The sequence below is a fragment of the Myotis nattereri genome (genome assembly GCF_964212035.1).
Source record: "Myotis nattereri genome assembly, chromosome: 1".
NCBI lineage: Eukaryota > Metazoa > Chordata > Mammalia > Chiroptera > Vespertilionidae > Myotis > Myotis nattereri.
In genome coordinates this window covers 18,680,379-18,703,567 of record NC_138075.1, presented here as the reverse complement: position 1 = coordinate 18,703,567, position 23,189 = coordinate 18,680,379, and the positions used below count along the sequence as shown (strand labels likewise).

The 23,189-nt window shown below is 36.3% G+C and overlaps 1 protein-coding gene across 1 annotated transcript in view; it reads right to left on the bottom strand.

Annotated features, from left to right (window-relative positions):
• Positions 1 to 23,189, bottom strand: part of CEP128 (centrosomal protein 128) — a 348,318-nt gene that overhangs the window by 12,444 nt on the left and 312,685 nt on the right. Inside the window, exons 21-22 of the mRNA XM_081083727.1 lie at positions 9,027 to 9,104; positions 7,208 to 7,321 (exon numbers count right to left, since the gene is read on the bottom strand). Coding sequence (XP_080939853.1) covers positions 7,208 to 7,321; positions 9,027 to 9,104 — 192 coding nt within the window. The remainder of the gene's footprint in view (positions 1 to 7,207; positions 7,322 to 9,026; positions 9,105 to 23,189) is intronic.

Here is a 23,189-nt window from a genome sequence, read left to right as displayed (position 1 = left end):
CTGTTATTGATTTCTAGTTCCATTCCATTGTGGTTAGACAACAGACTTTGTATAATTTTCAATTTATTGAGACTTGTTTTATCACCCAGAACATAGTCTGTTTTGGAGAATGTCTGATGTGCATTTAAGTATGTGTAGTCAGCTGTTGCTGGGTGGAGTATTGTATAAATGTCAGTTAGGTCTGTTGGTTGATAGTGTTGTTCAAGTCTTCTATAATCTTTACTAATTTTCTGCCTATTGTTTTATCAATGAGTGAAAGAAGAATATTGAAATCTCCAACTATAATTATGAATTTGTTTATTTTTCCTTAGAGTTCTATCAGTTTTTGTTTCATGTATTTTGGCACTCTGTTAATAAGCACTCACAATTTAGGACTGTGGTCCCTTCCCTTTAAAATTGTTGACTTATTTAACCACTTACATTTTTTTTCTCATGTAGAAAATGAGGAAGCTTACCTCTGACATATCCTTAAGTTCCAACATTTTATAAGTCTTTAAAAGACTGCCAGAATCCCCCATATTACCATGAAATACAACTAAAGAAATGAAACCTCAAAGAACACCCTAAAAGAAAAATATTTCATAATCTTTTCAATAATCAACATAGTAGAAGATTAAAAAAATACCTTCATGTCCTCCAATTATATACTGATGTTTAATTTGTGGAATTTCTATATAAGTAAATTTTACAAGGTGACCATAAGATGATTTTTTGTAATTCCTACCTACCCTTTAATCAAATACTTAAATATTAAAAAGAAAGTATTTGTTAAAAAGGAAGATGTTTTTGCAATTTTAGTAATCTTAGCTTTTGCTTTTTACCAATTCTTATATCCTTAGCACACAGACTTATTTTTATTGCTGTCTTAAGTCTCAACAAGTTAGTTAGCCAGAATTCCCTGCAAAAATTCCACTGGGTGCAGGGACTTGCATTTTCTAATATTTTCCCTGGGTTTCTTCCACTTCTCTTTCATAACCCACATTGTAATTGGTTTCTTAAAAGCTGTTCCAACCTGACTAAAATGTCTTTGCTAAACTGATCTGTAATGATTAATATTTAATGACGCCCACCAAGTATTTTTCTCTCCGGAATATTATAAGTTCAAAGTTTATAAGACAAATGATACATTTAATTTTTTTTTTAATTTTAATTTATCCAACCCTTCCCCTGGAGAGAAGGAAAAAACACTTATGTGTTTCTGAGCCTGTGGCAGGAATGTTTTCCAGAACTCGTCTCCACACTAACAATGCGCTATCCCTCCAACTCACCCCCATTCTTTATTCCCAATCCTCCATCGGTGCTTAAAAATGCCTAACCTCTTCCTCAGTAGGTTTTATTCCTGTTTGAAAGGTAAAGCTGGGGAGACAGTTTATGTAAAGCCTGTCCTCCACATCTCAGTCTGCAAGGCTCCTACTTTAGCTGTTAACCTCCATGAGGGTGATGCTGTTATTGTCTCTATCTATTCATTCACCCATCCCAATTGTCCACACTTTAGCACAGTGCTATTTGCATTAAGGAACTTAAAAAATGGCCACAAAGGGTCATTTATTGCCTAAAGTACAGAAATGAAAGTTTGCCATGGTGCAAGTTGGAACATAGGAGACTGCTACTCTCGTATTCTCAGTTTCTGCATGTAAAAAATGAGGGTGCTGGGCCAGATCATCTCTAAGTCCTCTCGGCACGAACACTTTATGATTTCAGTCTATCTGAACAGAACCACTAAACAGTCAGCACTTCTAACCATTCACATGATCTTTACCACAGGAAAGCCCAATGCACAGCACAAGTACTATCAACCCAAAGCCACAGTCATCCACAGGTGAACAGACTCATGACAACACTGTGCTAGATCAGACCATCTGATAAATTTACCTTTGTCCAGTTGATACTTTATTGCATAAAATTTAATATTCCCAACCACTCACTAATGAAAAGGATCTATTCAGTCTTTTTTTTGTAACCTACTTCAGATTTGGCTCTGTATTACTTTAGTCTTTCAGAGGCCAAATCTAATCTACTCACAGTGGATACAAATTTGCCATAAACAATGACACTCAAAAGAATTTGCCACTTACTTAACTAACAAACGCAAAGATGTTTTAATGATGGTGCCTCATTGGACTTAGTATTTATCCTCTTAAAGTGACTATTTTAAAGAAAACAATGATTGTTTGCATGAACATTTTTCAAGCATGTTTAATAAAAACTACTTAGACAGTTACTTGGTATTCTTTATGGTTTTAGTATGTAGAATTTCGAATTTGAGATTATTTAAAATGGATCTTTATAGATGAATTTCTTCTCAATCTTTCTATTGCTCTTGAGTAAATCACTGGGATGGCTGAAAGCTTGTTAAGGGAACTAGGTTTGGTAGAGTGGGGCTCAAGCAGGTTAAAAAATTAATGTGCTCATCTAAGTACCCATATTGATTCCTAAATAAACACTTTTGATCCATTGCTATTTTCAGATTTTATAATAAAGAAAAATCCCAATCCATTTGGCAACCTTTTGTTTAACTTCTAAAAGAGCAAAATGAAATCAACTAGTTAAATATTATGGCTGGCAAGTTAGCCTTGATCACTTCAAAAGAATAAAAATCTCTTCAGACTTAGCATGATTTGATTGCCTGCCAGGTTTCATATGTGTGAAATTAAATTTCTGTTAGAATTCTAGAAAGGCTGAAGCTAGAGAAAAATATGTACTCACAATTTAGCATGTATGTGTTTGCTGTGTATTCTGGAGTCAAAGATGAGGCAGACAGTATCTGCCCTCAAAAGTCCTACAATCTAGCAGAACCGCATTTCCAAAATTTCAGTATTCAACTATAGTTATACTTACTATTTTCTTTTATGTTAACTTACAGATTAATTAGCTTTGCACCTTAAATCTCTATATAAGAGGGGTTTAAAGAATGGCAAACTGGCTAAGATTGGGGGAAGCATATAGATATATTTGCACAGCAGTTTATATATGATTTCTTGTTGAAGCATGGAGAGAGGTAGTTATAAATGAGATCATCGGGGCATGATGTGGTTAACTCTCCCTCAAATTCCCCCATAGTTGAAGTATTATTACCAAGCTATTTTTGTAAAATTACCTGAAAAATACAATAGTGATATGTTTTAATAGTCATTAAATAAAAATCACCTATAATCTTGATTTGCATCAGGAGTTAATGCATAGCATGCTTTAGAAGCTACTATTGTAAAAGATTTAAGGTATGTACAGAAATAGCTGACCTAAGAGAGATCTAACAGCCATTAATTGCTATAAGCAAAGTATAAACAAATCAGGAAGAGATTCAAGGAAGGAGAACTGGCTCCCAGGGGCAAAACCGTACTGAATACCATACAGACTCTTACTCCGAACAAATATGACAAAGGGCTTCAGCCAGCTCTGCTTTCATAAACTGTGCTGAAAGACATCATCAACACTTCCTCACCCACCTCATCTTATCCTATAAAACATCTGCTTCCTTAAAAAGAAGTTACATACTGACCCTTCCACTAAAAATTGAAAATCATGAATTTCCTTTTAGGGGGAGGAAGGATGGGAACAATGCATGCCTTCTGTGATTTTACTAAAAAAAACTCACTGCTAATTAAAACCATATATTTAGTATGTGTAGAGAGCAAAAAATGCAGGTAGCAAAAAGGGATTTCTTGAACAAAACCACACTCCTCTGTGAATTCAGATTAGCAATGCTATGCCATTGGATGACTTTTGAACATTCTGTTCTATCTGAAACAGCTGGGACAGCAAGGAAGAAAACTGTCCGATAGAAACCCAATTAGGCCTGATGAAAGAGAGGCCATGAAATGCCTCTGCTGTCTCTACAAAGATAAAGAAAATATGTCAGATTCAGCTTTGAATTAAATTCTAAATATAAACTTTTAGGACAGACTTGGTCCAGTTACTTGGTCAGCTTAGTACAATATTACATTATGCTCTCAGCAACTGTGCATGTCGCTCCTGCTGAAAATCTCGATGGATTTCTAGAAATCTGATAGTTCTTGTTCTGGTGATTGCCACGAGAGCAAATTGCAGGAGATGGCTCTAGCCTGGATTGTAAAAGAACCTGAGTTACTTCCTGCTAATCCTTCCCTCCACTAGCAGTGTGGTCATAGTGGACGTCTCGCCGCCTTCCTACATTAACAACAACATAAGAAGCCAGTTGCCAACATGGTTCTCTATTCCAACAGTTACTGAACTGTCAATAATAATACAGTCAGAGTTGTACAACTGTAATGCTAATAGCCACTCTCTTCCAAAGAAATGGGGATCAAATACTTTCCTGTACTTTGTCATCATAAACCATTTTTTCAAAAGACTATGGGTATCTTTCTTTTTTCTCTGAACTCCCATTTAGTCTATTAAAGTCTCCATAACAGCATTTATCCCTTTCTCCTTTACACAACAGTTGTGTGTGTGGAGGCTTTGGATTCCTAAGGATTGGTAATTATTTTTCTTATTATACCATTCTCTTTAGCCCTTGCAGAGTGCCTGTGTACAGTAGAAACACAATGTTTGTTGAATGTTGTATTTTAAAAAACAACAATAACAACAAACATGAATATTCTTCATTTAGAATGGAAGTTTCAAGAAGACAGGGATCTCTGTCTATTTCTTTTAATGATGTGAGGCCCATGCATCTAGTAAGTTCCTGGCACACAACTAACAATGAATGTTTGTTGAATGAATGAACAAATATTGTGATTTTCCTAAGAACATGAGCAGTATTTATTTGATTGGTAAATAAAGGAAAGGAAATGTTTTATATACATGCAAAGGAAGAAAGACCAGATTGGTAATTTCCCCTTTCTCTAGACAAAGAGTTGGCAAGCGTTTTCTATAGAAGGCCAGAGAGTAAATATATTGGACATTTTGAGCCATACAGTTTCTGTTGTAACTACTCAACTCTACTGTTGAGAGTGAAAGACAATATGTGAATAAGTTTTCAGTAGAACCAACAAATTCAGTCCCTGCAACGTGCCTTTCTCTGAACTCTGTCCTAGCAAAACATGTAGGAAGTTAATAGCTGTTGAAATAATATATTATGGGCACGTTCTCTCTTGATAGAAAGAATCCCAATGCCTCTTATAAATGAAGTGTTTTCTTCAGAATGCCTGTGACTAACCTGAGGTAGCTTTTCTGATCAGCCATGAAGCCCAGAAATGATTAACAACTTTCTCACTGCTCATAGGAGTTCATGCTTTTTTTGAAGCTGCCTCCCCTCCCAGCCCTTTTAAATAAATTGTTTTCATAAGAAGCATGTAAGCAAATGATCATTGGTATCTGCAAATGGCAAAACTGTTCTCCCACATTTCCATCTCTAATGACTACAAAAAATGTGATACTTATATGAGTTTTGTTAGATTGCTGCACTATTTCAGGTACGTGTTACATATGGTGACAGTCTACATATTCATCACTGAAATGAATCAACGTTTTACAATGTTTAGATAGTACTAATGTGGAACACCGTCATCATATAATACACTTTCTGGCCCTTTCCTATACTTGCACTATCTATCTGCAAAACTTATTTCTCATTTTGCTAAGTGTTGGCCTCACTTACAAATCAGCTACAAATGTAAGCAAGGTATATTGAGGTTTTAATCCTGATTCAACCATTTAATTGTTCTAAAACCCTGCTTTCTTCAATGGTAAAAGGGGTGGGGGGAATGGTACCAACCCAATAGGGTTGCTGTGAAGATTATATGAGATAATGCATATAAAGTGTGCAACACCTACAAATAGGGCAATTTCATGTGAGTGGCTCAATAATGAGTAGTTATTATTATTTGCTATTGTTGTCTAAACCCCGTATTTCTGTTTAAGTTGGCAGCACCCCTGTAAGTGATGGAGAGATGCTGGAGTGTATGGGAGACTACTGGGAATGCTGGGAGAAGATTCAGCAAACTTGAATTTTGCTATATGAAACAACAAGGTCCCTACTAGAGTCCCTAATGCCAATCTATAAAAACCAAAGGTAAGGTGCTATAAAGCCACAGGATTCCCTCTTCACAGTAAGGGTATCAATAATGTGGCATAACAGTGTTCAGTTTTCTGGGGATTGAGAAAGTGGGGTGCTCATTTTAAGCATGCTAGGGAGGACTATAGAAATGAACAGTCATTATATCCACTGAGTGTTCTATTCGATTTCATTCAGGAGGCAGCAACTTCTTAGAAATATTATATTTGGCTGTAATGAGTAAATAGATACAGTGCAATGAATATTCATTCGTACATACTGAAGTTTCTAAGAATATAAAAGAGCCCGAAGAGCCTTTAGCTATTTTTTTTTCTAAACTGAATTGGCATGTACATTTGAATATCAGTGGATTCCTTTTCGGTCAATGTTCCCCATGGGCGTCAATTTTGCCCTTGAAGTGCCATCTGGCAGTGTCTGGAAACATTTCTGGATGCTACAACATGGGATGGAGGAGTCTACTGGCATCTACTTAGTAGGGATGCTGCTAAATATCCTACAATGCATGTGACCATCTCTACAACAGATATTGGACCCAAATGCAAATAATGCCAAGGTTGAGAAAGCTTGCTCTAGCTAATACCTGTTAAGAATCCAATGGGTTTGAAATCACCCACAGCACAGGTGGATCTTGAGGAGAATCTAGGGAATGGCAGGCTTTTTTGTCAATATGGTCAAATCTTTCTAGTGTCCTATATTGGTCTCACCCCCAAATTTTAAGTTCCCTAATTCATCTATAAGCAACCCCATTAATTAGTAGTATGGAGTTCATATCCTCATGGGAAGAATGATGAATGGCAGATGACTATGTACCAAGATTATAGTTTACAAAGTTCCCTATATGTTTCTTTGCCTACTGGGGATGTCAGCACTGAGAGTGGCTGGGCTTACGCACAAAGGAGTGCAACCGACCACCCACACTTAGCCTTTAACCAACCAAGAGACCAGGGTTTCCTGGCTCAGGATTTCTTAAGCAGCACCGATTCCCATGGACAAACAACATATTGCTCCACAGTAGCATAAACATACACATTAGTTCCCAGGTAAAAATTATAGGCACTATCTTTTTATTCTCAACTCCCACAAAACTGAAAATCTATTTTATGCATCAAAGAGTATCTTCTCTTACAGGAACCCTGCAGGAGCTGCTGTGAGGGCAATAGCCAGGAACATGGAAAATACTCTAAGACTGAACACGTATATAAAGGACATTACTTTGAAGTTTCTGATTCTGTACTTGGGCTCATCTCGGCGCTGCTGAAGAGACTCTCGGGGAACTCTGTATTTGCAGTACCTCCCATCGGTTCTCTCAGATAAACTGTGGAAATCCTGGAAAAACAACAACACATCTAAACTGGTAGATGAAAGAAAAATCAGCACTTGAAATTAGAATAAAAGTATTGGTATGGTATGCATGCATATGAACATAACCAATGGACACAGACATAGGGGGGTGAGGGCATGTGCTGGGGGATGGGGGCAGCAGGGGAGAGGTCAATGGGGGGAAAAGGAGACTTATGTAATACTTTAAATAATAAAGAATTTAAATTTTAAAAAAGTATTGGTATGTAGAAAATAAACAATTATAAAAGTTTAGGGAGATACTTAGGGGAACCATACATCATTGATGAAGAAATTGGTCACTTTGGATGACATGATAAAAATAAACCAGAGTCCCACATTGGTTATTTGCATTTTATTTACAACTAGTCCTGGTGCCAATCTGAAATGACTGACACTGTTAGTTGAAAGGAGTAAGTTTCAAGTAACAGGAAGTTTTCCAAAGATGATCATTAATGACATCTAGTAGTACCTGGCATCAAAAAGAATGTTACCTTTAAAACTAGCACCTATTTTTCACTAATTCTTAAATAACATTTTACTTTTTAACAATTATAGCAAATAGATTTTTAAACTTAAGGATATCTCATCTGACCTCAAAAGCAAAAGGGTAAAAAAATTCCAGTAATAAAGAAATTTAAGAAAAAAAACACACAAAAAAAATATTTCCTCAGCTGATGTCTCTCTCTCCCTTCCTACTTTTCCTTCATTTTGCGGGGAGAGGCTAAAACAGTGCAAATAGTCACTATAGCCATTTATTTAGACAGCAACATTATGAGTTAGAGAGAAATTAGAAAATTAGAATGAGGGAAACTGATTTTTGTATGTAAGAAAAATCATCTATGGGACTTAGTTCCCCAAATAGTACCAAACTAGAAGGAGTATTAAAATTCCAAAGTTCTCATTTTTATGTAAAAAAAAGCTATAGCCCCTGTAAAGCTAAGAATGAGTTGCCCAAGGCTAGGCAATTTGTGCTGGATGGAGGCTTGGAACTCAATGCTACTCCCTTTCACCATTACAAATATGTAATATTTAAATGTGGGATTATAGAGCTGAACCACTTCTTTCAAAATGCTCCAATCAACTGAACAGGCCAGGGCTCTGTGAGGAACTTTAAAAAACTATAGTAGGTAAATCCACACATGTAATTAATTGGATTTTTAGTGAAAAGCTTTGTGGTTAGATTTTATACCCCATGCTATCAATAAATGGCATGGGATATAAAATCTAAAACTCTACACAGATTTCAATTCACATGTCACAATACAGGGATAACCTGTGCACCATCATCTCTCTCTCTCTCAAAAAAAACAGTACTCTGAAAAACTGAAACTCAAAGAAGATAATTTGTAAATTAAAATTATTTCTCACAAAAGTTATCTATTGTCAATGTAATGTGTAACCTGTTTTAATTCGCAGGTATTTCTAAGTCATAGTTAAAGTTTCCGAGGACCAAATGGGCTTCTGGGAGTAGAGTAAGAGCCCCTATTTTCCCATATTGTGCTAATATATGCCCCATTATTTTCAATCTGACGTCACAAATGTCAATAATCTCTGATACGATGGAGTGTGAAACGTCCCAATGTTTTTTGGTCTCTCCTCCCTACCTACAATTTTCTTTGCACGTCGGAAAGATGTCAAGTGTTTTCACTCAAATAAAAGTACTGAAAGAGACAAGCCAACTCTTTCTTACTCTGAAGTCCTTGAGACCTTCTAGTAGGCTGAGTTTCTCAGGCACAGACTCCAGATGGTCCAAGGCCACGCGGGTACTCTGGAAAAGAAAACATATGGAAATCAAACATTATAAAAAATTTATTAATACTCTCAGAACCCAATAACTAAAATTCATTTGTACCACTGCTATAAGCAGTTCAAGCTGTAGGCTTAGAAAATCAAATACAAACAGATAGAATAGTATTTCTGGGATAAATATATCTTTTTAAATCAGAAGAGTGACTTCCTTTTACAAAGTATATGAGATTCATTTGCAAGACTGACTCAGAAATGAAAACTCTTCCTGGACAATTGCTTTCAACTGATATTCTATGAGACTTTCTATGGAACATTTCATATTAAAATTAATTTGCAAACCTGCTTCAGTGAATATCAGAAATAAACCACAAGGTAATATCAAGAAATAGATGAATTTGCAGTTACTTATCTATGAAGCACATTAGAGATCCTCACATGTTGCCATTATAAAGAAGAAGAGTTCTCAATGATTATTTTAGTTAAAAGGAAAAGAGGATGGTTTTCAAGATTTGGGAGAAATATCTGAAATTAATATTTGTGACAGGAACAAAAGATACTGTTATTAATCAATTACTTACAAAGTCTTTTGATTAGCTAGTCACTAATTTATACCTACCAATATAAACACTTAGAGCAAATTACCTAAAAGTTATTTTGAAGCCAATGTAAACTAAGAGCTTAAATCGTAGAATAATCCTGAGACTAGAGACTGTATCATATGCATTTCTCTATTTTTTATTTTTTATTTATTGATTATGGTATTACAAATGTGTCCTAACCCCTCCATTGTCTCCCCACCCCCCAATCCTGCCCTCTATTTTTTATTTTGTTAATCCTCACCTGAGGATATTTTTTCCATTGATATATTTTTAGAGAGAATGGAAGGGAGGAAGGGGAGAGAGAAACATCTATGTGAGAGAGACAGATTGACTGGTTGCCTCCTGCACGTGCCCCAAACAGGGCTCAGAATGAACCTGCAACCCACATACATGCCCTTGACTGGGAATCAAACCTGTGACTCTTCATTGTGCAGACTGACACTCTCCCACCGAGCCATAACAGTCAGGGCGCATATCTATATTTGTAGCCCTGTCACAGGGCCAGCACATAATAGGTAAGCAATAGATACTAGCTTTTAAATTTAAAATGAAATCAACGACAAGTCCCATGGCTGATGCACGAGAAGTGAAGGGTCTTACGAGGACCTAGACATGAGTTTGCATAGTTTTGTTAAGTTAGTGGCCCCCTACAGTCCATGTGCCCTCCCACATCTCCCATGTGAATGCTTCTGAACACTGCACTATGACATGTGTCACCTCTGGGATGAGACAATCAAGAGCCTATGTGCTGGGCTCTTCCATCCTCATCTCTGCTATGAGGTCCTCGGAGGCCTCATGCTCCATATGGCATAGCTGCAAGATAGAGGAGAGCTCTCAGCCATACTGGACTTCATGGGAGTGAGACATCAACCTCTACTGTTTTAAGCCATGAGATGTCAGGGATGGTTAGACACCAATGCATAGCACAGCATCAATTACTGCAAATCATGCCTATAATTTCATAATTCAATTGTAGACTAATCAGGTAGTCACTGGCTTTGGGGGAGGTGGGGATAGCGGAGGCTCCAAATTATGAGTATATGAAGGTTTACTCCTTCAGGGGAAGTTCAGTTTTTCTGAAACTAGAGAAGATTAGGAACTGGTGTTCTCATTACTTGGTATACCCACTTTCACTTAATCTCTTATTTTAAATCTCCTATTGCTCTCCAATGCTATTCTCTGGCTTCATCTTCAACCGAAAGTTCCTCCAGAGAATACTCATATGTCTCTGCAGGGTTTGTAGTGGGGCCAGGAGGGAGACAGAGAGTTGAAAGTCAAATTCCTCCTTGCAGATGCTTCCAATGTATTCCTTTCCACCTCTCCTCCTGCAGTAATAATACCTCCAATTCAAAAGCCTTTGTGGAATTCTGAATGATGATGATATTGGCTTTCCAATGCTGTCCCCTTGACAGGCACTTGAGTTTCACCTTCTGTGTTCTGAGTCACTTGACCATTTTTCTTTCCATGTTCTTTGACTTTGAGTCACTGATGTCTTCTAGTTGTCCATGGGTAAATCAGGGTTTCTATTTCGTCATATTCTTATTTTTCTAATGTTATTCTTTGAGAGAAAGGCAAACACTGGTACTTCACCACTTTGAAATCGGAAGTCATGTGCTATTGCTTTAAGTTCCAAACATCTTCCTTTTCAAGTTCCACTTAAAGTATTGAGGATTTTGCTCCTTCTGATCAACATTATATTCACTTCTTCATGTGTAGGAAAGATTCATCAAATAGCATGCTTCTTTTTTTTTAATATATATATATATTTTTTAATATATTTTATTGATTTTTTACAGAGAGGAAGGGAGAGAGACAGAGAGTTAGAAACATCGATGAGAGAGAAACATCAATCAGCTGCCTCCTGCACACCCCCCACCAGGGATGTGCCCGCAACCCAGGCACATGCCCCCGACCGGAATCGAACCAGGGACCCTTCAGTCTGCAGGCCGACGCTCTATCCACTGAGCCAAACCGGTTTCGGCAAATAGCATGTTTCTTAACACAAGCCCCAACACAGAGGTTTAGGAGAGCCAGGAGTCTTAGCCACCATCGATGCTATATGCATATAAAGTGTAAAACTATAAATTTCCTCAAGAAGTGTCTTGGCCCTTGAACAATATAATATAAATCAATGCCACGTCATTTTAAAGCAACATTTTAGGCCTTGAATAAAATTTTCATAAACAATTATTCCAATAAACTTGTGGTTTTAAAACTTTATTTCCCTTTTTATATCCCCTAATTTTTTCACATTCAGAAATGAGCCTGCGAATCTGAATTAAATGTTAACACATTTTGTTTTTAAAATAAAGAAATGATCTTTTTCCTTACTGTAAAAGCAAACATACTATGCATATAGTTTTGCTTAAAAATTTCAGTCAACCAAGTGACTGCATCCATACACAAATGATGATACTAACACCCCGTTTTCTTTTTTGTAACATTTAGCACTAGTGTAGCACACTACCTGCCCACAGAGTGGCTTCAATGCATTTTGGTTGAATAAAGACAAAGGCAGAGTTAATATGTTCTATACAAACCACTGAACATTGGCCTCTTTATTAAAAATCAAAAAGCAAAAGTTTGCTATTGCATTTCTTTTCTCCAGTATAAGGACAAGATCAAGTGATAGAAACAACAGTGAAGTTCAGAAATCCTATCTATTAGGCCCTGTGGCTCTTGCACCAAACTCTGTGGGGTTGAGCAGTTTAACTGGTCCACAGCACATTTTTCTGTAATCCTCCCTTTGTTTCAGATTACCGGGAAATTAAATAATATAGCATAACAACACAAATAGCAGCAATTAGGAATAAGAATGTTTTTTCACTGCTATTCTTAGATTCCTGTTTCTTGTAGACAAAGCTCAAGAAACAGATTTAACCATAGGAACATTTTAGTAAATACACTTCTTTTTATAAAAATGCACATGTGTATTTTCTTATGAACATATAACAACTGCCATTTTCTTATAGTGCTGTTGGAATCAAGCGTTTTGAGGTTGAGATGACAAAGAAAGAAGATGCTGTCTATATTTTTATTTTAAAGTAAGCGTGTGCATTTTTTGGCACTACACAGATATTAAATAAACAAGGCTATGGAGCCGTTTATTTGGGTTCAAAAATGCAATTCTATTTCATTTGGAAAGAGAGCCACTGCAAAACTCTCTTGACAAATGGCTGAAAGATGGTAAGAGGACCTGAGTAAACAAGTTTCAAGGAGAGGAAGGGTGAGATCATAAAAAGGAGAGACTGTCTGACTTTTTGTAGCAGTGACTGTGTCCAGCACAGCTGCACTGGCTTCATAGGGCCTTCTTCTCATCCAAGCTGCGTAAGACACTCACTGGGACCAAGCTCAACGGTAGCAGAGAACAGGATGGCAAGGCTACATTCTTCAGAGAGGCCCAGTGCTCAAAGGTGTGTGGATTTCTTGGACTACCAGCAAAACCTTCTATTTCTAGATGGAGCGCTATAAGAGAGGGCTAAAGATCAGACACCCACTTAGAAGTGTTTATGTGCATCTTGGAGTAAGAGGTGCATAAGGCTTATTCAATTAAAATACCACCTAATATGGCAATATGACATCAGTGCCTGTATGTGAGCTAAAATACAGAAGAAGTTTTGTCAACAAATTATATTTTGTTTTGCAACACAATTCTAGGCCTTCTTTAAAAAGCAAAAATGTATAAAATTTGAGGATAGCATATCTTCCTTGGAAAACTTGGCAAAGAAGGCTTTTGGGGTATTTTCTCTCATTCAAAATAATCTCTTCTTTTGTAATTCTCACTCGAGAATATTTTTCTATTGATCTTTTAGAGAGATTGGAAGAGAGAAGGAAAGGCAGAGAGAAACATCGATGTGAGAGAAACACATTGATTGGACAGGCTCTGACCAGGGTCCAGGCTGGGGAGGAGCACGCAACCAAGGTATATGCCCTTGACCAGAATCAAACCTGAGACCCTTTGGTATGCAGGCTGACACTATCCACTGAGCAAAACTGGCTGGGCCAAAATAATATTTTAAGTGATGAACTAAATGAAATTTACATAACCTGCCATTCCAGATCATTGCTTTCTTATTTTTTAGACATAACCAAGTTATGTTATAGCCAACCTATGACCTTATTATTAGTTTAATTTGGGGATTTTTTTTTAAAGGAATGAGTTGAAGGAGAAAGGAGCACAGAGAAGAAAAATACAATAAAACCTTGATATAATAGACTAATTTGGGTGATGGGGTGTCCGGTATTTAATCAAGTAGGCTTTCTGAATACATATATTAAAAAATTGACAAATTAGTTTGTTCATTCTTATGTAGACACATTTGTGTAATTAAAATTATGTATGAAAAGTATAATTTCATAGAAAAGTTTTTTATATGTTTTATAGTAATTTTGAATTTATACTGAAGGTCTAGTAAATGTGTGCATTTATCAGCCACCACGAGTAAGACAAATGCACACGGCTGGGCGTGGCTTAGTGCACATGGGAACTTTGCAGACACAAGTTAAAACTGCTGCAGAAAGTCACGCCATGCAATAACAGAACCAATTCCCTGGAGCGACGCGGTGTGAATACGTGCTAATCATTTGAGGAATATTATTTACCAGCGGTGACCCTTGAATTTAAATATGTAGACTATGGTTGTAGTTATGTAATATGTTGGTGAAATTATGACAGCATTTTTTCCAACATATGGCCTATTCGCAAAAATTTGTTAAAAATAACAGTGAGTTAATAATAAAAAATATAACCTGTTAATTTAAATATAAGAAATCTTGGTTGAAAGCATTTTAAAATTAACAGGATATTAATTTTCAATATGACATATAGACGGGGAATTTTGTTAAGTCAAAAGTCGGTTAAATTGAGGTCTGCAAAATCAAGGGTTTACTGTATAGCACAGATTATTTTTAAAGATAGAATTTAAAAAATGATTGTTTTTGAGGACAGAGAATGCTTCTAAATAGATTCAAATTAAAGAAATAATAATAAAAAAAACTGGAAGAAAAATGAGGGACAGTAAAGTTGCATCAAATGATCTAGAAGTTAAAGAGACAAAGACATGAACAAAACCTTTTTGTGGACCTAATCTGATAAAGCGGCAGAGTGTGATGTGAAGAGCAACCTCTTCCTGCTGATGAGATGACAGGGGCTTAGCCATGCTAGGGGACAGGACAGAAGGCAGACACTGGAAATGCTAATCATTTTCTAGATACTGCAAATCCCTGACCCCAAGGTGTCAAGTCACATTCAAGTAAGCAATTCCATTTTCATCTTCTGTATTTAACATGGAACCGAGGGCCCTGATACAGAACTCTGAAAAGGAATAATTGTTCTGGTGAGGTGGTATCCAGGATAATTTACTTAAAAGCACCTTGGTGAGGTGACCATAATTAATCTTCTCTGTTCTCAAAATAAAGGGTTGTTTTCTTTTTCAGAGATGCCCTGTGTTCCCGAGGAGAATGACAGAACAAAGTGATCATTTTCCATTGCTCCACACACAGCACTTGGATGCTGAAAGCGCATGTGAACAGTTAATCCCCCCACATGGATGAGTTGCTGGTGACAGGCAGATCAGATCTAAATAGAAGTCAGGTGAGGGATTTTATTTTTATCATTGTGGCTTTGAGAATTAATTCAAAAATAACTGAGATCAACTCTGCCTATACCTTTAAAGTTTGCTTTCATAATTAATCCTTTTCTAAACACTTAGAAACACTCTTTTGGATCTTGTACAAAGAATTTTCCTGGCCCACTGCTGCCAAAGTAATGACTGTCCAGAATAGTGTAAAGCCATCAAAAATTCGACTCAACTATCTCTTAAGGAATCCCAAGAACCAATCATTTGAAGTTACAGAAATGCATTTTGGTAGACAGCTCACTAAAGGTGAACTCTAAGTAGGTGAAGATGTTCTGCTAAGGGATGTCCTGATGGCTGAACAGAAGGGCAAGAGAAGACATGTGCAAATGTATATATAGATAGATATTTATATTTATCTATACTTTTATATATTTAAATAAGAGAAAATGCACACACACACACATATACATATATATCAGCCAGTTTCTGACTGCTTAGCCATTGGCTGTGAAAGATGGAGCAGAAAAACAATGGGCAAAATCCAGCTGCCAGTATTATTTGGTGAGCAAATTCACCTGACATTTGCCACAACTGACTGTTTTCCTGAAACTTTGATTGCTAGAAAGTTTTCGTCTTCTTTTTTCCTAAATGAAAGCCATGCATTCATTCAGTTGGATAACAATGGCGCTTTGTGCCCTGGTGGTTAGTATAAAAAGGAGTTGGTCTTGCCAAAACAATTTGAAATTTTGCACTGAGGCTCCCCTGCTCCCTGCCTCACTTCATTTTAACATACTCAACTAAAACAAGTTCTGTAGCCTTTACTAGACACGTTTTAAAAAATAAGTAGCGAAAAGCATATGACTTTGGACATTTAAAATACATTATGAGACCTAGAAAATATGCAGTACTCTGGAAATTAGTCAGGACTACACGGCACTTATACAGAAACTGGATAGGATATTCAGTCTTTCCTTTATCCAACAAGCACTTAGTAAACACCTGCTATGTACAAATCAAACTATAATATCACTATATCATACTTCATTCTGCTCAAGCTGACCAGATTGAAATCAAACATATTTTTTCCGTTCCTGAATGGAAATAAATTATTAGGGCAACAGCAAGAGATATGTATATTACATTGCAATTTTTCATTAACTGTTTCCCCCCCCCCCGCCATTTAATTGGGAAATTTTAAGTATAGGGATTATGTCTTGCTGTTCTATGGTGTTAACACATAATAAATAAATAAATATTTATTATATTTGGTGCTACAATTGCTTCTCGGTCATCTAGTAGTTCTATACATGAGATGCCATTTTAAAATTTTGCTAATGTGAAAGATCGGATAATTTGCATTTAAGAATACTCCCATATGCTGTTAAGTGAATCTGGGTGTGTAAATTCTGGGATACACTCTAAATGAAATAATGACATTGCAACAATAAGATTAAATTATGTGAGGACGCCTCCTCCCCACATTTACTTAGGATATTCTAGGACAAAATAACCATGAGAAGTATCAATGAGAAAGATGAAATTTGAAGTATTTTATATTGCTTCCCCTGCCATCCTCTTCCCTACCCCCCACATCTTCAGTTGGAGACTAGAGATGAGAGCTTTGCTCTATATCAGCGGTTCTCAACCTATGGGTCGCGACCCCTTTGGGGGTCGAATGACCCTTTCACAGGGGTTGCCTAAATACATCCTGCATATCAGATATTTACAGTATGATTGATAACAGTAGCAAAATTACAGTTATGAAGTAGCAACGAAAATAATTTTATGGTTGGGGGTCACCACAACATGAGGAACTGTATTAAAGGGTCGTGGCATTAGGAAGGTTGAGAACCATTGCTCTATATTATTTCTAAGAAGGTGCAGACATAGGTATATTTCTCAAAGTCATTCAAAGCCCTACTTGAGGCATATATGCTCTCTCCCTCTCAAACTTAGAGGAAATTCAGTGCTTTAAAGAACTTCCTGGAGACACAAACAAGATGGCTATCAATAGTGAAAAATGGGTCTATCAGATGTACGGCAATATCACTTGAAGTTCATTGTAACTTGCACACTGTGAGGACCACAGGAGATTCACCTGTCACAAAAACAAATAAACAACTTAAAACAAAAAGGTGGGGATACAGAATGACAGTTTGCTCCCAGATCCTGGACCAAAACAATGTACTTTTGCTTACTTTTTAGTATATCAGGAAAATTAGTAGTCACCATTTATTATTTGTTCCAATTTTTTAAACAAATAATTTAGTTGCTGATAAATAATTTGGAGAAAATAGAGTAAAAAGTAACTTTAGTAGACATTTTAATGAGAATTGAAGCATATTACACGTTCTCCGACTTTGAAAGTATGACTGCTATGGACCACTGAATAACTGTCATTCCCAATCCTGGAAAACACCATCTTCCAAATCCTGATCCCAGATTTCAAACGTGTTTCTAATGAGTTCCAGTTTATTATCACTTCACTTCTGTTCGTTCTTCTTGCACTTGTATCTTCAAAACACAGTATTTCTAAAACTGTGACAGCTCCTAATACTTTTAAATTGATAAGGCCATCTTCTTTACCGAATAATTTAATTATTTTTCATTTTTAGATTTCTAAGCATGATTGATCCAATGAAAATTTTCATCGGTATATCATCTTTCCTTTCCAATCACATTTTTTATAAATTTGATATTAATATTTGCCCACTTAGAAACCATATGAAGTTAATCTTGGTGCACAAATATAACAAAAGATGAACGAGTACTGTCAAATATTCTCTGAGCAAAATGGGCTGGTACAGGCACTTGTTGCAAAATACTGCATGATGAAGTCCTTCTTGTTGAATAGCTAACTGGATGAGAGTTTCCAATTTCCTTTTTGTCTTTAGAAATATAGTGTTCATCATTGTTTCTTGAGTTTGCAAAAGTTCATCTAGGATATTATCATTTGAAGACTCATAAGCTGACTTTTTACTTATATAATCACTTTCACCATCATCATTAGTATCTAGTGTACCACTGTCTGTCTCTTTATATTCATCTTTTGATTCATCTAATAACTGTGAAATGTCTTTCTCTGTCAGTTTTCTTTTCATTGTCATTATGTGAGAAAATGAGAAATTCTGAATTTCAATCTGAGTTCAATAAAAGTAATAATAATAATGGAAAAGGTTTAAAATTTTCTTCTTGAAAAAGAATATAATATCTTGTTGGAAGGCACTTCTCAATGGCATTGCTAGATGTCTTGTGATAGCTTTTGTCCCAGAATATCTGCTCAAGGATGTTGTTTGTACAGCAAACAGACTTGGAAAATAGAGACAGTGTCTCCGTCTGGGGCAAGGGTTCGATAGGGTTTTCTACAGCTAGTTTTATAAAATCGGGTTTGCATGAACCCAGGGCTCATCACATATAACACAAATTCACTGAGTGTGCACCACCACCTGGACCCACTTCCACATTGCGCCTACAAGACTTAGGGAGCAAAAGGAACCAATGCAAACATGTAGCTCATGGGGCCTGTTGTACTATGAACGATAAAGTCTTTGTCTGGTATCTTCTCCAGCATCCATGAAAGTGTGGTCAGCTAATTTGGTAACTTGCAAACAATATAAAACCTCAGATTCTTGGTTCGTGATATACACTGGACAGCACAATAAGTAAACTGAAATATTATACTATAGTTCACTTGTAACATCCTTCTTTGTGGTTCTCTTATTCCTTCATTTTCATATTATTTTAGTCTTTTCTCGCAAAATTCAAAACAATTTATGGATAAAAATACAATAATTTCTAGTATTATAAAATAAGAAAATGTTTCAACATCAAGATCCATTATGCATCTTAGTTTTATAACAGGGTTCAAAAAACCAATATGGATTTTGCAAGGCAGATGAGTTTTTCCTATTTTAAAAAAAGGAAAATTTCTCTTTGTTCTTTGAGAAATTAAAAAAAGAATAAAAGTAAAAAAATAAATTCTTACCAAAAGAAATAAAAATCAAGACTGAGTACTATGGATGCTAGTGGTATACCGAAGGTTAAACCACCCTGAAAAGCTCTTTTTTTGACCCTTACCTTCGCTTCTCAGAACCCTCTTCATCTCCTCTCTCTGAGCCTTCCTAAACCACTTTTGTGGGGTGTGATATGAAGCCTGAGACTTTATGAAGTGCTTGCCTTACACAGCCTTACAAGAGGAATTATGCTCCACATTTTGTCCTTTGCATGGAGTAGTTGGTTGTCGCATGTTGAATGGAGAAATGAATAAAGGTGTACATGTGAGGGGATTAACAAAGGTAGTAAGAGCAGAAATGAGAAAGGAGAGATGAGGGAGTCGGGTAGTTTACATAATCTTAGTCAACATGCCAAAAGCAAATTGACAAAATTGCCAATTTATCCAATAAAAAACTTATTTCCAAAACAACTTATTTGTTTTTGTCATTGTTCATATAGTTTCCAAAGAAAGTTTTTACAAATTGGTAACTTTGTTAAAATAAGAGAATTAGTGAAGTGGCGTATTCATGACTGGGCAAATTTGCCTTCAAAGTAAGGTATACAAAATCTTAAGTTTTAATAAGATGCTAAAATTAAGTACTCTAGATTTTTGGAATTTAAGGAAAATGTTTGAGAAAGAATCTTACTACTGTTGTTTTGGTAGATTAGAAAAAAAATACTGGGGTTAGAATACACAGTGGTATCAGCTGAAAAGGCAAGAAATTAATTCAGTGGAAATAAACAGCACCAAATGCAATAGATATGAGGGCACAGTAATACCAAGCTCTACAAGGTGGACATTCTTAAAGGGCACATCGAAGATGGCCAGATGCAGTGATTCTCAACCTTGCCTTCCTATTAGCATTATCTGAGAAGCTTTAAAAAATACTGGGATTTACCCCAGGTCAACCAAATCTGGGGGTGGGAGCGTATTGAATGAAGATTATTAGGATTATTAAATAAGGATTGTAAATCTAACTTTCTCAGAGCTGAATTTTGAAAAAATGGAATTGAAGTTTGGAGGTGAAATCTGTATAACATAGAGTGCCAAGATACATAACCAACATTGCACAACTAGGATGAAAATTCAAATGTCCTGAGTAATGAGCCAAAACTGTCCAGTCTATATCCTGCTCTTGAGACTGGTGAAGGTGATGCATACATAAAGAAAGAATATTTTTAAAAATTAGAAAAGGACTCTCCTAACCACTATCTCATTTGACCTTCTTGGAAACCTGTGAGATAAACAAGATAAGCATTGGGCCCATTTTAGAGATAACAGAAACTGGGCTCAGAGAGATTCAGTGAGTTGCCCATGTCAAAGTGCCAGGACTCACAACCAGGTCTGCTAACTCCCGGTCCACCAAATCCAGATTCTTCTCTAAGAAATCTGGAGTTCACCTGGCTTTTTCCTTACCCTCTCACTCAACTCCAACATGTCTTGGAACAAATACATTCTTCTTCAAGGAAAAACTAATGTCTAATGAGGAGCTCTGAGGTATTACCAAGCAAAACAAGTTCTGAGAAATAAGAAATAAAGATGAAAACAGGAAGTTCTCTGAAAAGACATAAAGGAAGTACTTTATAGAATCCAAGTGTTTTAAGTCAGTGAGTTATCTTTAATATGCTTCTATGGTTAACATCTGAGGACAATAAAACAAGCAAGTCAAAGATGTCCCACTGGCCTTTGCTGTGGATATAGGGAGAGAGTGAGATGCTAGTAGAGAAACACATTGAAGAAGCTCTAGAAAATCATTTATGGAACACCAGCTATGCAAAATAATTAAGAACAGAGCCTAAAGAGAATAATGGGAAGGGAAGGGCTATTTTGATGGTTTAGCCTTTTACCCTTTGATGTTTAAATACAATGTAACTGCGGGCAATGATAGGTTGAAATCATTTACTGATGTTAAATAATTAACGTAAGACAACTTTGGATATTTATATTAACAGTGCTAATAGTGAAAATTTATATCCTCCCTAGCCTTTCATCTGAGATCAAAGTTTATTAAAAGCCCTTAAACTTTATAAACACTGTGTGAGTGGAATTAAAGCTGGTATACAGATGCATGATAAAAAACATAGACTGAGGCTTTTAATATCACTGAGCACGCTCAAGACAGAACTGGTGAGGCAACCTAGGGACATGCCAACTCTCCAACATTCAAAATGAAGAAAACCAGATCAAAGTGGCTTTATGAAACTCCATTTACCATTGAGCTGAGGGCATGTGCTGACAATTCTAAATAGGGTCCAAGAATGTCAGTGTCCTATTTATGAGTCTACTTCTTGTCCTGCTAGAGGTAAATACAGAATCTGGTTGCTAATTATCTTCCTCTTCACTTTCTGTAATTCATTAGACACTTGTAAAGTGTTCCTGGCTTATGTCTTCATTACTCTAAGTCACAAGTGGAATATGTGGAATGAAAAGAACACTGTGCCACTAATGAAAAGAACACTATGTCTAATTGCAAATCACACTTAATTAAAAAACTACTCCATTATTCTCACCTATAGGGTGAGGGGTTTTCACATGAATCTCTAAGAATCCTTCAAATTGTAACATTACCTGAAACATGAGATCCATGGCAGCATGGACCTAATCTGCCATATGCCCTAGGACACTATTGAGACAGGGTAGGGGTTCGATAAGTATCTGTAATATAATACTATATGGTTAAAATAGTTGATAGCAACTATTGGCAGAGTGGAAAGTTTGGATGTTTAAGTCCTCCTAGACTAGATAATAGCTTTTAGGGAGAAGACCTTTTAAATATTACCTAGTCCAGTCCAATCATTAAAAAAAGGAAATTAAAGGGTAGAGAGTTTAAGAAACTTGCCCAGGGTCCTGGGCCTGACTTTGACAGAGATATGACTAGAACCTAGCTTTTCTGACTCTCAATCAGATACTATTTAAACTAGGCATATAATTTCAACTGAAGCTTATATGTAATTGATTAAAATTAGATGCACAAAATGAAAATTCCTCAAATCAGCTTCTCATTTAAGGATACTTCAAAAATGTGTGCAACATACACTATTCCCACCAATTATATGTATATTGAGGGTATAATACTAATACTTTGTTTTATTGTTAAGTTAGGATCTTAAAAAACAAATTAATACACAATTACTCTGGGATTTCACCCAGATATTCTCTCTTGAATAGAACAGAAAGCATTTCTTATATAGACTATTTTACAGAAGGATACCCATTGTGTTTTACAAAATATACTCATATTATCTTCGCAATATAAAGAACGAGCTTTTTACCCAGAGAATGTGTTATGTCACTGATAGTGTTTAGAACAGAACTATTAAAATACATTACCAAGCAAGGCAGTTGGATGGGCAGTGTGACTACTTATCAGCATCAAATATGAAACTGCCAGTCTGACCTCCAAACACTGAGCAAGTCAATAATGCTAAATTCATCTGCTGGGGAAGCCACATTTATTATGTAACTTCTCAATGATATCTTCCCTGTGTCACCGTGTTTCTGAAAAATGGACAGGGCTGTAAGAAACCAGTTTTGCAGGCTGAAGTCTTCCATTTTTTCATTGGTCATCACCCTTTGCCACAAGGTTGCAACTTGGAATAAAGAGCCTACTTGTTGTAAGTAGCATTCTCTTCATAGGACCATAAGCACCATCATGCTGTAGAAATTTAACCCTTTGAAGATGACCCCATTATTGGAAAACATACATATTTTAATACTGACTAACACAGAATACAAGCACTGTGTTTTGGGGCCAGGTGGTGAAAGGAGAATGTCTAGATTGTGGCAAGCAAGATCCCTCATGAGAGATTCATGAGGATATTCCGTTTGCCCTCTATGTGAATATACAGAAGGTAGGCTAACATTGGAGCAGTGGGAAACTTGGCAGAACGGGCAGGACAGGGTTTGTGCAAAACCCTTTTCCGGTTTCAGTT